Below are 14,902 nucleotides of genomic sequence, written 5' to 3' on the forward strand. Positions count from 1 at the left end.
AATGCCTATTTATGCCTTCCTGTAATTTCCCACTTCATTTCGGGACTTTCCCCAAACAAATAAGACCGCGTATTGAGACAAGACAACTTGAAATGACATGCTTAGTCGTGTTAACATTCTCAGAGAGAGAGAGAGAGAGAGAGAGAGAGAGAGAGAGAGAGAGAGAGAGGAGAGAGAGAGAGAGAGAGAGAGAGAGAGAGAGAGAGAGAGAGAGGTCAGTATAAAGACCAAGAAAGGCGGGGGGGTGGAGGGGTGCTGGTTGGTTGCTCCAGCCAGTCTGGGCTTTCCGAACGAGCCCAAATGCAGCTGCCACAGCTCCAGTCCTCTCAGTGCAAGAGATGCTGGCATGGGAGGGGAGGGGAGGGTGCGAGTGGAACAACATGCGTGTTGAAATGCCAAGCCACATGATCGTCAAGGTGCAGTTATGTTGTTAGCTGTTCCTCCACACGAAAATTATTTCCATGTTGTTGTGCATTTATAAAAATCCCCCTAACGCCCTCTCTCTCACAGACACACAGACAGACAGACACAGACGGAAAGACACACATACATTTCTTAGGCAATGGTTTGAGTATGAATGCAAATCCTCAGAAAAAAACTTAAAACATCCATGTCTCAGTTTTCTAAGGGCCTTCACTTTTCAATGAGCAATGCTTTATCAGTACATAACACTACTACTAAAGAGCAATAAACACCTCACTATCCACACAGGGAGAGACACACACTCTCCACTAAACCTTGTCTAATTCTCTTCACATGTCCTTCCACTGGCATGTACTGCTATGGGCACATGCAGTCTGCAACTTGTGTGCTGTGTTGTGGGGTGAGGAAAGAATGAGAACTGAGAGAAAATTGATATTGACCAAACAGACCATTAACCTTGACAAGAGTTAAATCTGTTCAAAAAAGTACCTCATGATTTTATCATGATGTATTTTACAAATCTGCTAACACTTTCTGCACAATACATCTACTACAAATGATATACCGGTATGTATAACAGGCCTGACTGCCCTGTATATGCCACCCACTATCTTTCTAAAAGGATCAAACTGTGCCGAGACCTTCTTAATACTGAAGCCATCAATACAGTAATTTGGAAAATGACCCCACATAAAAAGAGAAGGCCAATAAGAAATAGGGCTAATGGCTTTGAGAGGAGCTCCATTGTGGCTGGGTCTACCACAATTCCTTCTGCTGGTTTGGGCATCTTATTAGTGTTCTATGGACCATCCAGGCAACATGGCTGCTATTCTATTGCAGTCTAAATCTACATTAGGATAGGTTTAGGAGAGAATACTGGCAGTTTCGGCAGTGTGACATTAAAATAGGCAAACAAAACAAAAACCATGCAAATTGCTCGAGTTCAATCCTTTCAATTAAAATCAATCAAATCATATGCAAGACAGAACAACAGGGGTTGCGGTTTTCACCTTTTCCATTACGAAATCGACCTGAAAGGGAATTTTAAAAGTACTTTAAACTGGTACATCTGATAAGTTTTCTGAGAGAAAGACATAACTGCTAAAAAGAATAGCAACTTGAACTTTATTATAATAATAATAATAATAATAATAATAATAATAATAATAATAATAATAATAATAATAATAATAAATATTTCAACCCTTTATAATCTAACCATATTAAATTTGAAGGCACCGCTCTGTATGCTAAAGCCTTTACTGATTTAAACTTTGACTGCATGGTGTGTGAGGACAGAATTGCATCCATACCTTGGAGAGGTATTCCCTCATGACCTGGATGAAGTAGGGCATAGAGAAGTCCATGATGTTGTGCCTCCAGGCGGTCTCCAGCACCACGTCGGGCCGCAGGAGGTCGTAGCAGGAGAAGAGGCAGGCGGCAAAGCACTCCTTCTTGTCCTCCTCCAGGAACCACTGCAGCAGCTCCTCTGCCAGCTCAATGTCCTTGGACTCGGACGCGTACTGCATCGCATCCTGATGGGACACCCAATAAAACACACAGGTCACTGACTGACCAAACCACATTAAGCTATTACTGAGTCTACTGAGCTACATATACATTTGTTACAGGCTAATGACCTTTTGACTTAAAATCTGTGAGTTAAAGGGATACCAGGCAAGCCTGATGCTTTTTCTCTACGAAGCTCACCCTACCGTCTGTACGTGTCGATACGTGTGCGAGCCCTCGCTCGGTCTGAAGCTCTTTTCCTTTTCTTTGCATCTTCCATCAATTATACACATGTTTGCAACAATAGTGTTTCGTTAGCCTGCCTCTGTGCTGGGGATGCAGGATGAAAACCTGCTTCTCGCGATGTCTGAGACTTTGTGAGTGTGAAGGGTGGCGGGTAGGATACACCGAACTTGCAAGTGGGATATTCTTTCTACAGGCAGTAGGGGCGGGCGAGAGAACCTTCATTCGCCCCGTAATGAGTCATTTAACCATATACCGACTTACGAAGATTTCATTACATTACATTACATTTAGCAGACACTTCTTGACCAAAGTGACTTACATATGTCAGCTATATTACAAGGGATCACATTGTCCCCGGAGCAACTTGGGGTTAAGTGCCTTGCTCAAGGGCACAACGGTGGAAGCTGGGAATTGAACCGACAACTTTCAGGCTACTGCACGCTAGCCCAGCTCCTTAACCACTACACTACCACCGCCTACGATGATGAATTAACACGAAAACGTTGCCTGGTGTCCCTTTAACAAAACTTAACAATGATACTGACTGATAACACTGATAAAAGCAGTCAACTGAGAACAGAAAAATTAATTTGGGCAAAATATACAGATCATGTATTTACTTGTTATTAACATACATTTTTCACCAGACAAGACTAAAGTGTTTCTAAAAAAATATCACTGGTACATCCTCCTCTTGAAAATCTCAGAAAAAGTCCCGCACCTTGTAGAGTTTGTCTTTCTTGCAGAGCTCCACACTCTGTTTCCAGCGATTGTTGCCCTTAAAGAGGTAGGCAGCGATTCTCCTGAACTCTATCAGCTCGTGCTTCTCCAGCCGCTGGGCCAGGGAGATGTTGTCAAAGTTGTCGTAGGCGTCTATGGACGTCCTCAGAGCCTGAAGGAATGAATGGGAGGAAGAAGGAAAAAATATGTTGGTCATTTAGAACAGAGCAACTACATGTCTGTGACTTAACATTTTCTCCATCATAGAACATTATTATAGCTTTTAATCACACACACACAGGCATATTACCTGGTAATCTTCCTCAGTGATGAAGAGGTTGTTGAGTGCTTCATTGACAGATTTGTTGTTGTGGTTCTGTACTGACCTCAGGTATGGTTTGACCAGAGGCAGCTGCTTCACCTGTAAAGTGAGGAGAGAAAGGGCTTTGAGTGTTCTGAGGAGTGCAGTGATATGCAACGTGACATCGGTTTTTAGGAGAAACTACCATCATGGCTGGACGTGATGACTACACTGCTCACCTTGCTGAAGAAGTTGACAGCTCGGGAGTGGTCCAGTCTCGGGGACAGCACAATGAGCAGGTCATTCAGTAACAAAGGCTTAAACTCCAAGTAGAACTGAACTGCTTTGTAGTAAAGCTCAACATTGGCCACCTGGAACAAAAACATGTGTGTTTATTACAGATTGTTGATTCATATTATACATAGTTGATTTATTTATACACTGTTGATTCCAACATATGTTTATTATGCTGATTATACAATAGCATTCCCAACACGGTCATGTGGTCAGCAGTTGCGAGCGATCACACAGAGCGGTCCCGTTACCTTGGTGACGATGTCTTTGAACTGGCCCTCTTTCCAGGCGTCTGTGGGGTGGCTCATCATGGTGAGGATGGCGTTGTCGTACTCCTCGTACTTGTCGTACAGGAAGACCAGCTCTGCCCAGAGGTGGGCCTGCTCCGCAGCCCTCAGAACCTGACCAGGAAGACAGGCAAGTCTTAAGTTAGCTCTACAAAAATACACTTGCATGTTCATTTGTTCATGAATTGTTATTTCGCTGTCACTTATAATTGTTAACATTAAAAAAGACATTTAAGTGAATTAAACTTGACGGTTGAAATATAATATGGAAGTTATCAGTCTGTCACTGCCAAGACTTAAAGCCATGGGTGGCCTTGTAATTTTTTTTTTTTTTTTTTTTTTTTCTAAGTTCCACTGTTGTTGTAACCATGCTGCCAAGTCGTTTGGTTCCCTCTACCTTTGGAATGTTGACTCTGGACCAGAAGAGCTCCAGGTGTTCCCTCATCTTCTGCGGCTTGAATTTGGAGTAGAGGATGGCCAGCTCTGTAAACATGCCCATGTGTGCACGCTCCAGGCCCAGGGCCGACTCCAGCATGGTGATCAACTCCTCAAAGTACCCACGATCCTACACACACACACACACGAGCTGAGGTTAGTTTTGCAACCACTACAATGCTCAATCAAAACGCACAGGGCCTTGTTTAGGCCTCCAACAGAGCGCAGCTCTAAACACAAGGCAAAAAAAAATGGCTGGCACTAGGGTTGTTTTTTTAGCAGGAAAACATGCATCAGAATGAACACATTGAAAGGAATGCTCGGGTCTTATTTTGTGTGCTTTTGGAAAGCAGAGCCAGGGTCTGGAATTAAATACAGACATTGCCCAGTAATTAACAAGTAATTAATAACACTAACTAATGATTACACTTCCAATAAAATAATCTAACATCATATTAATTACCAATATCTAAGACAGATAATATAAACAGCAAATAAAAATACTCATATTATGTTCAGTATACTGTCATATAAGCACTTTGAAAATGTATTCATGCACGTAGATAGATAGATAGATAGATAGATACTTTATTGATCCTCAAGGTGAAATTCAAGGGTCTCAGTAGCATACAGACATCACACACAACATGCACTTACAGCAGAAATGGTAAACATAAGTATAAGTATAAACATATAACTAAACTCCACTGTACAATAAAGACAGTAGAAGATAAGAAAGATAAGAAAACTAACAAAACTAAATACACTATATAAATTAAATTAAGAAAGTCCAATGTGCTTGAGGGTGATGTATGTATGTATTAAAGTTTTAGAACAGCACTGTACCTTATAATAGGTATGTATGTATGTATGTATTAAAGTTTTAGAGCAGCACTGTACCTGATAATAGGTATATGTATGTATGTATTAAAGTTTTAGAGCAGCACTGTACCTGATAATAGGTATGTATGTATGTATTAAAGTTTTAGAGCAGCACTGTACCTGATAATAATTGATCAGCTCCTCCAGCTCATCTGCATGGACCACGATGTGGAGGCCACACATCTGGGCCAGCCGGAACTCCTTCCCATCCACACAGGCAAAGCACACCTAACACACAACACACAGGGTTACATTAAAAAAACAACATTTCTGAAACTTCAACTCAAATTCCCATTACAATCACATAGACCAGCAAAACATCAAAACACTGCATCAAACCCAACAAAGGATTAATTTCATCCAGAGCATAAAACGTAGATCATTACCAGTAAAACTGACTTATCTGAAGGATAGTTAATCCAGCTGAACAGAATGCCCGTAAGACACGACTGTCTCAGTTGGGCAGGTGGGGGTCTGCTACACTCACCTCCTTCCAGGTGCGTGTGCTGTTGGCCTTGCGGGCTCCGTCCACGGCTGCCTGGTACTCTCCGAGGTGCACCAGGGTGGAGGCCAGACGCCCAAAGTTGGACACGTTGTTGTACAACAGCTTTGCAGCGTCGTACATCTTCTCATCATAACAACGGTCGCCAACCTAAAGAAGAAAAAAAAAAAAACACATACAAATCATTCCCAACCTCTAGTCAAATAACAATTCAGATACAAGAAATGGAGTAGCACTTAAAGAAAAGCGCAAATGCAATTGCACTTCTACCCTACATTTAGCACTGCACTGCAGTCATGCTTCCCATTCACAACCATGACTAAACACACACCTGTTGGATGTGGGCATTGTTTGGTCCATTGATGAACTCCTCCAGCTCAGCCAGCCGGTTGGTCTTAGCCAGGGCAAAGATGAGTTCTGTCTCCACGTAGGACTCGCGAGCCTTCTTACGGGCCATCTGCAGGAACTTCACCAGGTCCTCCCAGTTACCTAAACGCAAGTTCAAACAGCACCGGTTAGACAAATCCCTCGCAGAAATTAGACAAATTATTTCAACTGATAACACTGCACTACACTGACAGTAACGGGTATTTGCAAATGAGATATATAGGTAGCCATTTACCAAAACAACCTTTCCTTAAAATAACATACATAGCGGACCTGAAGCGCCAAGAGGCCCCCTTGCTTACCGCTCTTGTCTGCGGCCTGGACCACCTCCATGTAGGCGGAGGGGTCGTCGGCCTTGATGTAGGAGTCGATGGCCTCCTTCACCAGGCCCTTCTGGAGCTGGGCTTTGGCCAGCTGGCTCCACACAGCCGGCTCATTGCAGCGCTCAGCAAACTCATACGCCCGGTCCAGGTTACCAATGTGCTCAATCAGGACCTGAGGACCAAGAACGTTGATTTACCAAACTGAAAAATCCGGCTTAGGAAAAGTCAATACTTCTCAGCCTTTAAAAAACTCTTTAACACTCAAAATACCAGAATAATGGGTAATAATTTAGGCTGTAAATAAGACAAGCCTCCCATAGCCTTGTGCACCGTGTTGTGATCTTAATGCACCTGCACGGCTGAGGTGTTGACGTCAAACTTCTTGAAGATGGCGAAGGCCTCCTCAAAGAGCTCGTTGCTGATGGCGATGTTAGCGATGTCAGGGGCGTCGTAGTTGTCCAGGCGGTTGATGTACTCCATGACACGGGTGCGGTCTGCTTTGATGGCCGTCAGGATCAGCAGATTCTGAAGGTTTCTGAGAACAAAAAAAAAAAAAGGTTGATTTTTTTCACTCAGGTTCAGCAGGTTTACTTATACTATGCCATGTCAATCACAAACTACAGCCGCTTTGGAATACAATACATTTGTATTTGTTGAGGACTTGAAATGTATACAATGGTCTTTCAAAAACAATCAAGTGGGGACCAAACCTGCAATGAATAGTAATCTCGTGTCAGTTTATAGGAGTCTCTACCTGTGTTCACTGAATACAGAGTTGTCCAACACAATCTTCTCCAGGAGTTCAATGAGTTCGTTGGGCAGGTCGGCGGTCATGAAGGCCTTGACTGTGACGGACACCTCCTCAGGGTCCTGGGTCTCAGAGAGAGCCGTCTGCACCACCTACAAGCAACAACATCAATAAGGAATCAGTGACATAAAGCAACTACAGGACCAATGTTTCAAGAGAGTGAACTGTCTATGTTTTACTTGTTCAACATGTGAGGTGTTATGCAGACCTGGTCAATGAGGGGTCTCCTGTACGGGTTGGTCTCAAGCAGAACGCTGGCCCAGAGCTCAGGGTCCTTCCTGCGGACCAGGTAACGGGACAGACTCTTGAAGAGGGAGTTCTCATTGCAGACCTGCAGGAAAACGCAGACATTAACATAATATCTAAGGCATGAGTGGAATAGACCAGCTGACAGTTAGGGCAAGTTCTTCAGTACTATGAGGCACTAAAGGACAAAGAGGAAAATATGGTAACAGCAGTATGAATAAAGACCAAGGCATATTTTATATTACATTACATTTGTGTATCAGTAGCTGGGTTTACATGGACAGTTCTTGTCATTCCGATTAAACTATTCCGATTGAAAAATGTGTGTCGTCTGTTTACATGGGGTACGTTCTATTCTGATCAGAATTTGCTTTAGAATCTTTGATCAGAATAGCTGTTGTTGCCTACTTTTCCTTGAGAAGACACAGCAGTCAATCCGAATGACTGTATACATGGCTGTTCATTCAGAATAGGAATGGACTACACCACCTCTTTCATTCCTATAAAAATTGTCATATAAACATCTCAATCGGAATGAAAATTCCTGATCCAATCAGAATTTTAATTCCGATTGAACCGTTATTTAGTTTCTAATCGGAATAGAAGTGTCCATGTAAACGTTGATAGTGTCAAGTGTAATACTGCAAATGAAAGGTGGTACTGACGTTAATGAGCTCCTGGTCGCACTGTCCTCTCTCGTAGGCCACACAGGCCAGATGGGGGTCCCTCTTCTCGCAGTATTTGCCCACCACGCGGCTGTCATAGTAAGGGTTCTCCCGCAGGAAGCGCTCCGGGTTGTTGTTGCTGTCGATGTAGATCTTAGCCAGGGCGTTGTGTGTGGCTGGCTCCTCACAGCCCTCATGGATACGAGCCTCCAGCCAGGGCAAGAGGAGCTTCAGTCTGCCAGCAAAACGGGCAACAGGTGTGAGAAAATAATCAGAGAATGATCCTCACAGACAATCTTTTGTATTGTTTACATAAATAAAAAACCTGGCAGGCCTGGTAAAACACTGGTAGCTCCAGTGTTGCATAAGTTTCACAGTATGGTTGTGAATAGGGGTGTACCTGTTCCTCTTCTCCACCTCTGCCACTAGCTCATCGGTAGAGAACTGGCCCCGGACCACCAGGATCAGGTTCTTTATCACATCCTCGGAGCAGTCCACATCTAGCAGGCCACCAATCACCACCGGCAGACGGCTGGGGTTCACCTAAAAAATGTTTGAACATGGGCACTATTAGGCAGGCATCATTTAAATTTAAATTTTCCAGTTCAACAATTATTATGAATAGCTTTGGCAATTCAGCTACCAAAAAAGGTAACAAAAACAAACATACAAAATGCATAAGTATATAATATTGCTGGAAACTAAATCCCAGCTAATAAACAACTGTATTGGTATGGTTCACTACAGACTATATTAACTCTTGGCAATCTGTCTGAACTTCATTCACCCACCTTCTGCACGTAGATCTCAATGTACTTCTGCAGGTTGTTGCGGTACAAGTAGAGGACCAAGTCGTGCACAAAGTCGAAGCGATCGCACACGATGATGAGCGGCAGCTGGTCTGTCAGTTTGGCTTCCTATCCATCGAAGACAGGAAGGACAGAGTGTCAACATCACAGGAAGAACCAACGGAACAGCAACAACAGACATCTCCACAGAAACTACAGTCCAAGCTGCCTCAACTAGCAACAGGCAATTCAGCTTAAATATGACAACACAATCTAGAGGTGTTCTTAACCAGAATCATTGCCCAGACCTAATACCTACTAAGCAGGCAGACAGGACTGTAATCTAGCAGAGACCATGTGTCTAGGAGTGCAAGGCTATAAATAATGATCATCAGAATCACTGAAAATGAAACAGGGGTATCATTTTCTAATTGCACCGGCCCTGCGGGAGTGATTCATAATGAGACCAATACCAAGGAAACAACAACAACAACAACAACAATACTGAGAATAAAACAAAAATCTCAACTACAGTAAATGGAATGAGTCACATTTCGAGAGGTTAGAGGATGGGTCCAGTGCTCATATGCATTAAAAATAAAAAATAAAAATATCTCCCCATACGTATTTATTTAAATCACAAAGCCGCCTAAGGTGTCTGGCTGTTAGAAAAGTCTGCTAGCTCCCCCTGCTGGCTTTTCACCATCACTGCCACACACTCTTACTGGATCTCCTGCACAACTTCAATTGCCTATGAGAACTGTGTTGACTGAAAGCACACTCAATGCAGGCATAACCCTGTTCTCAAGTACGCAGTGAAAAACATCAACTCCAGAACAAAGTGCAGGTTCTCGCAAGGGAGACAAAACATGTCTGAAAACCCTGATATGTATTCCACTGGCCTTCAGCGCCTATGATCAATACACCAAACAGGAACAAACTGTGCAGTTCTGAACAAGCAAGCAGGCTCTGGGTCAAGTTTCAGAACTTAATTACGAAACAAAGGAAATTCTAAAAGACTTCAGAGTCTAAGTAATAAAAGCATTTCCCTTAGTCCTAGACCAGTAACTGAACAGTCTCATCAACCAGTCAAAAAGGCGCAACAAAGCCTACTGGCTCCGACATCTCCAAAAAACTCAGTCCTCTGCTCTTTAAAAACAAATCAAAAACAGCCAAACCCCTATATGAGGAACGAACAAACCACAATAGTGGCATCAATTCTGAAAAATTCTGACCATGAGCCTGGTCGCCAGGGGGTAACCTCTCGATCTCTGACTTCCATTTATTTTTGGTAAGAGAAAAAAGGGGGAGGAAACAGGGTCTCCATTGACTAACCACAGCCAAACACACACACAAAAAAAAAAAAAACCACCAACACACTGGCACAAATGTACAAACTGGCCACTGGTCTACCGATAGGCTTGCTCACCCGCCTGAGTCACGCCACCAGCACTGAGCAAAATGACCGGCACCCAAAAAGGAGCAGATGACTTTGTACAGTCACAAAATAAACAAAATCTCCCAACACTGGTGTTGCAGAGCCAGGGTGGGATGACCAAAGAAAAACAAGGGAGGAAAAAAAAAAAGAGAAAGAAAAGCAAACAGAAAAAAAAGGGGAAGTGGGAGTCCTGTACTTGGGAGAGATTTACCTGGTTCATGTCCTGCCCATTCCAAAGACACAGGGAAAAGCACAAAAGATAATAACCGCCATCAGGACAAATGTTTTGAGGCACTGCAAACGTCTACTACTAATTAGCAAGAGGACACCAAACTACAAGGACACTTTTTTCAGTCATGTAAAAAAGAAAGACCAACCACAAACAAAAATCTCTTTATCCTTTTAACTTTCAAGGACCTGCCTTGGCCGTTTACATGAGGAAATAATTGTAGAAAATACAAAGCCTCCCTTGCCCTAAAGTATCCATTTCAAAACAAAATGTTATAAAAAATAAGCTTGAATCCAATTTTTTAAATAAGCACAACTCTAATAAGAAAGACTTGACAGCTAGAAGAGTAACTGGTCCCAACAACAAAACTATATTCTCACAGTATACAAAAATGACCAATTGAAGACCACAACCTATTTGAAGTGCAAGTGTGTAGAAAGTAACCACAGAGGAGAGTAAGAATGAGTCACTTTATTAATCATGTTTAAAAACATCATGATTGCTGAGCTATACACTCCTTCATAATCAGTACCTTGAGGAAGTTCTTGACACGCTCAGGGTCATAGCAGTTGCTCTCCCTGCAGATACGTTCCACCTCTTTGATCTGGCCGGTCTTGCAGGCAGCCTGGATGTACTTGAAGTGCACTTCGGGGTCCTGACTGAAGTTCACAATGGATCCCAGGAAATAGAAGAGACCTGCAACACAATATCAACCGCATCACTAGAGGTGCTGCTGCTGCTGTGTGTGTCTACATACACATCAACATTCACCTGCAGCTCGACTCAGACTAAGGGTTTAACCTTAATTCATTCAGTTAACGAGTCAAGGTCAAGGATGAAAAGGGGCAACAATAATGACAGGAGAGTGCCAAACTCCTACCCTCGAAGCTCTTGAAGGACTCGAAGAGCTCGGTGAGGCTCTGGGTGGAGAGCTGCTCATGGTACTTCGAGGCCACCTGCACGCAGATCTGCAGGTTCTGGCGGATATTGGCTGACAGCATGGCCCTCAGGCACTCCAGAGAGTCCTCCACCGACAGTGAGCCAAAGAAGTTCACCAGCCACTGATCCACAAACACACACACATATTAGACCATTCATGAGGTAGCAGTCATAATTGTAAAGATAAGAAATATCTGTACATTTTCAGTACGTAAATGTATCATAAATGTAAATGTTCTAATCTGAAGCAATGCCGTTAAGACAGAATGATTCATGGAAAACGTTTTGAGCAATGTTGTTGGGCAATGTTGTTGGGCAACCACATAACCACTTCCTGATTGAATGACCAAGAAAATGTGCTGACTGATGATAAAAGAAACAATTTTAAAGAACAGCACCCAGCAACAAAAAGTTGCCCTGAGTATTATGAACTTAACTCTAGCTTAGACTGTGCTGTGCTGGGATCTCCTCTATCTATCTTTAAATTACAGGAACGTCTGTCTGTCTGTGTGTGTGTGTGTCTGTGTGTGTATTTGCGTATCTCTCGAACCGATGGTCAGCACTGAATCAGGGCACAGCATGGGTCAAGATGCAAGATGTTTTGTATGATTATCATGTCTGACATCAACAATAAAGACTCCATGTAGGCAGTTTGCTTGCATAAAATGATTCCGCGGATTTTACAACAACACGCTAAACAAACACGGGTATGCAGAGGCTATTCAAAACGTAAAGCGTAAAAATGATGTGCACTAAACTGACACTTCGAATAGCCCAGGCTACTTTGGACTTGAGACTTTGAATAAACAAACGACAATTTCGACTGCATTGTCCCAAGTTGAAACACACGATAAGCTAATGGTCCCGAATTTAAGGACGTTTCAGAATGTCACACAGCTAGACAACGAGTGGCAGACAGAGCGACATGCCACTTATGCTACCAAAGACTGTTTGAGTCACATCGTTGCAAATCTCATGATGCATCTTTCTACTACAGACTTTCCCCTAAAGATGCTAGCTGCAGCAGCAACATTTCCGGAAAGGTACTGGCTTGATGAAATTCATTCTGGACTCTCTATCTGACCACATAAAGACCTCGGGATACTTCGGTTTGGCTTTAGGGACCCTCTACTCACTACCACGTAAGTGTAATGTTGTTTGGAACTGTAGAAGAGGTATAAAAATAGCGTTTTGTAGCGGCAAAATGACATGCCCTGGCTAACGAGTTTTGGCTAACGAGTTTTGACTAAAAACGGTAAAATCGAACTTTCTCAAAACACATCCGAATGACATGATTTTGATGTCAAGTCAACGTATGTACTCCCAATCATCCGTAAATTGATCTAAAGTGCATTTTACTCCGGATAATTCCTTTAAGCGTGTCATTTTGATCAGTTAAAAAAAAAAAAAAAAAAAAAAAAAACTGCTTCTGCTTACTGCACATTAATTATAGGCTAATATATTATAATATAATATTCAGTATTTATTATTAAATGCTTAACTGGAATGATGTCCCCCCCCCCCTCCCCCCCCCCCTATCAGGCCTACCTGCAGGCATGTAATTGGGCTACGGGTTTTCTACAGGAATGGCATGTTTGAACAGGCACGAGTGTACTTTGCACGAGTATACTTTGAAGAGAGATTACTGGACTAAGGAAGTGAGGAGGACTGGGTGTGGAATGGGTGTAGTCCCTTGCGGCTCACCTCTGGGTTGAGCAGGTGTGTGTGGACCACAGCCCGCTTGATGTCGTACAGGTCTGTGTAGTGCTCTAGCGCCCTCTGGAGGAGGCCGGCCTTTTCGCACAGCTGGGCCACGTGTGCCCTGTCATAGTGGGTGAACATCTGGTTGCCCAGAATGGCATCGGCCACCTGTGACAAGAGGAAGAGCAAACAGAAGCAGTCATATAAAGGGATGAATCAAAGCAGGTGGGTGAGGAATCATTACAGGGGGAGAGTGACCACTAGATGATCATGTGCAGGTGTGTGTGAGCGACCACACTCCGTTACGGGCAGTGGTAGTGTAGTGGTTAAGAAGCTGGGCTAGCGTGCAGTAGCCTGAAAAGTTGTGGGTTTAACTTCTGGCTTCCACCGTTGAGCAAGGCACTTAACCCCAAGTTGCTCCAGGGACAATGTAATCTCTTGTAATACAGTTGACATATGTAAGTCACTTTGGATAACAGTGTCTGCTAAATTAATAATTGTGTGGGCCGTTTGCTACCTGTGGTGCGTGCATCAGGTTCATCTCCAGAAGGCGAGTCTGCAGGGGACCCTCAGTGGGCCTGTTATTCTTAAGTGCGTCGAGTAGGAATGAAGTGCATTGCTGAACCAGGTTGTACTCCATGAACACATCTACGATCTGCAGAACACAGGAAACCCATAAAATTCAAAGATGCTTTTAACAGCTAATAAACACACAGGCTCTTTATACTGTCTCAAAATATAGTTAAGGATGTCCATATGCATCTAAATTAGTCCCATAGACTTGTGTTGACACATTTGATGTGACAATGTCTCAAAAGGTGAAAAGATCAGCTTCCTGTTTATTCTTACATCATCTCCCTGTCTGAATGAAGTTAACCTTCACTTCCTCTAATTTCTATCTGCTTCATAGCCATTCACTTCAGCCGTTCCAACATCCCACTCCTGCAAATTCAACAATCCCCACAAGGGGTCTCCCTTCTCCCTCCCACCCCTGTGTCTCTCTTTCCCTCCATCTCCTCTGACCTGTGTGATGTCGGCCAGGGGCTCCTCGTCCTGCACCAGCATTTGGGCAAACTGCAGGCCCTGCTCAGGGCTGATGCGCATCACGTTCCTCAGCAGGAAGATCCAGTCTGGAGTATAGCCAACCTGCAATTAGAGAGGGGAGAGAGGGAGAGGGAGGGAGAGAGAGAGAGAGATCAAAACTCGTCAATTACACAGCAGTACAGACTACACAGTAACAAGGGGGCACTTCCCGAGTGGCATCTTTACTACAGCCTTATATTTTCCAAGATGAAGACGGGCTGCCATACCTTCTTGGCGTACAGGACGATTTTGGGGAATTGGCCGGTCTCGGCGAAGCACTGGATGACCTTGTTGGGGACGTTGGCCCTCAGGTAGACGCTGAGGGCGAGGGTGGGGTCCACAGACTTCACCAGGTCTCCCAGCTCCTCAGAGCACTCCAGCTGTACAGGGACAAAGCATTAAGGATGAGGATCCCAGCAAAGGCAGCACATCAGCAATAGACTTCTATTTAACCATAAACACACTCTGACCATAGACAAGGAATGAAATATCACTTACACATAAGTAAAAATAAATAAATAACTAAATAAATAAATAAAATTTGCTTGTGGGATAAGTAAGGGATAATGTATAGAACGCCGGTCATTATTGGGAAAATCCCGACAGGGCAAACCGGACCGCGACACGCAGCGGAGGGTCTTGTTCCGCCCTGAAGGGATTTATTTTCCCATTAATGACCGGCTACTTGACAAAACG

At 43.5% G+C, this 14,902-nt stretch overlaps 1 protein-coding gene across 5 annotated transcripts in view; it reads right to left on the reverse strand.

Moving 5' to 3' along the window:
- The window catches only part of LOC121709307 (clathrin heavy chain 1-like), a 42,567-nt gene that overhangs the window by 3,435 nt on the left and 24,230 nt on the right, over window positions 1-14,902 (reverse strand). For 3 of the 5 annotated variants that reach the window (XM_042092571.1, XM_042092570.1, XM_042092574.1), the window contains 23 exons: window positions 14,434-14,586; window positions 14,147-14,269; window positions 13,641-13,778; window positions 13,127-13,291; window positions 11,364-11,544; window positions 11,016-11,179; window positions 8,820-8,945; window positions 8,429-8,571; window positions 8,029-8,263; window positions 7,326-7,448; window positions 7,064-7,209; window positions 6,661-6,844; window positions 6,289-6,481; window positions 5,931-6,088; window positions 5,585-5,749; window positions 5,218-5,325; window positions 4,178-4,345; window positions 3,745-3,894; window positions 3,439-3,570; window positions 3,209-3,319; window positions 2,900-3,070; window positions 1,737-1,958; window positions 1,434-1,454 (listed from right to left, as the gene is read on the reverse strand). In XM_042092571.1, the coding sequence (XP_041948505.1) occupies window positions 1,434-1,454; window positions 1,737-1,958; window positions 2,900-3,070; window positions 3,209-3,319; window positions 3,439-3,570; window positions 3,745-3,894; window positions 4,178-4,345; window positions 5,218-5,325; window positions 5,585-5,749; window positions 5,931-6,088; window positions 6,289-6,481; window positions 6,661-6,844; window positions 7,064-7,209; window positions 7,326-7,448; window positions 8,029-8,263; window positions 8,429-8,571; window positions 8,820-8,945; window positions 11,016-11,179; window positions 11,364-11,544; window positions 13,127-13,291; window positions 13,641-13,778; window positions 14,147-14,269; window positions 14,434-14,586 (3,480 nt within the window). The remainder of the gene's footprint in view (window positions 1-1,433; window positions 1,455-1,736; window positions 1,959-2,899; window positions 3,071-3,208; window positions 3,320-3,438; window positions 3,571-3,744; window positions 3,895-4,177; window positions 4,346-5,217; window positions 5,326-5,584; window positions 5,750-5,930; window positions 6,089-6,288; window positions 6,482-6,660; window positions 6,845-7,063; window positions 7,210-7,325; window positions 7,449-8,028; window positions 8,264-8,428; window positions 8,572-8,819; window positions 8,946-11,015; window positions 11,180-11,363; window positions 11,545-13,126; window positions 13,292-13,640; window positions 13,779-14,146; window positions 14,270-14,433; window positions 14,587-14,902) is intronic. The other 2 variants (XM_042092573.1, XM_042092572.1) reach the window with 1 other exon arrangement.

The sequence above is a fragment of the Alosa sapidissima genome, chromosome 5 (genome assembly GCF_018492685.1).
Source record: "Alosa sapidissima isolate fAloSap1 chromosome 5, fAloSap1.pri, whole genome shotgun sequence".
Taxonomy (NCBI): domain Eukaryota; kingdom Metazoa; phylum Chordata; class Actinopteri; order Clupeiformes; family Clupeidae; genus Alosa; species Alosa sapidissima.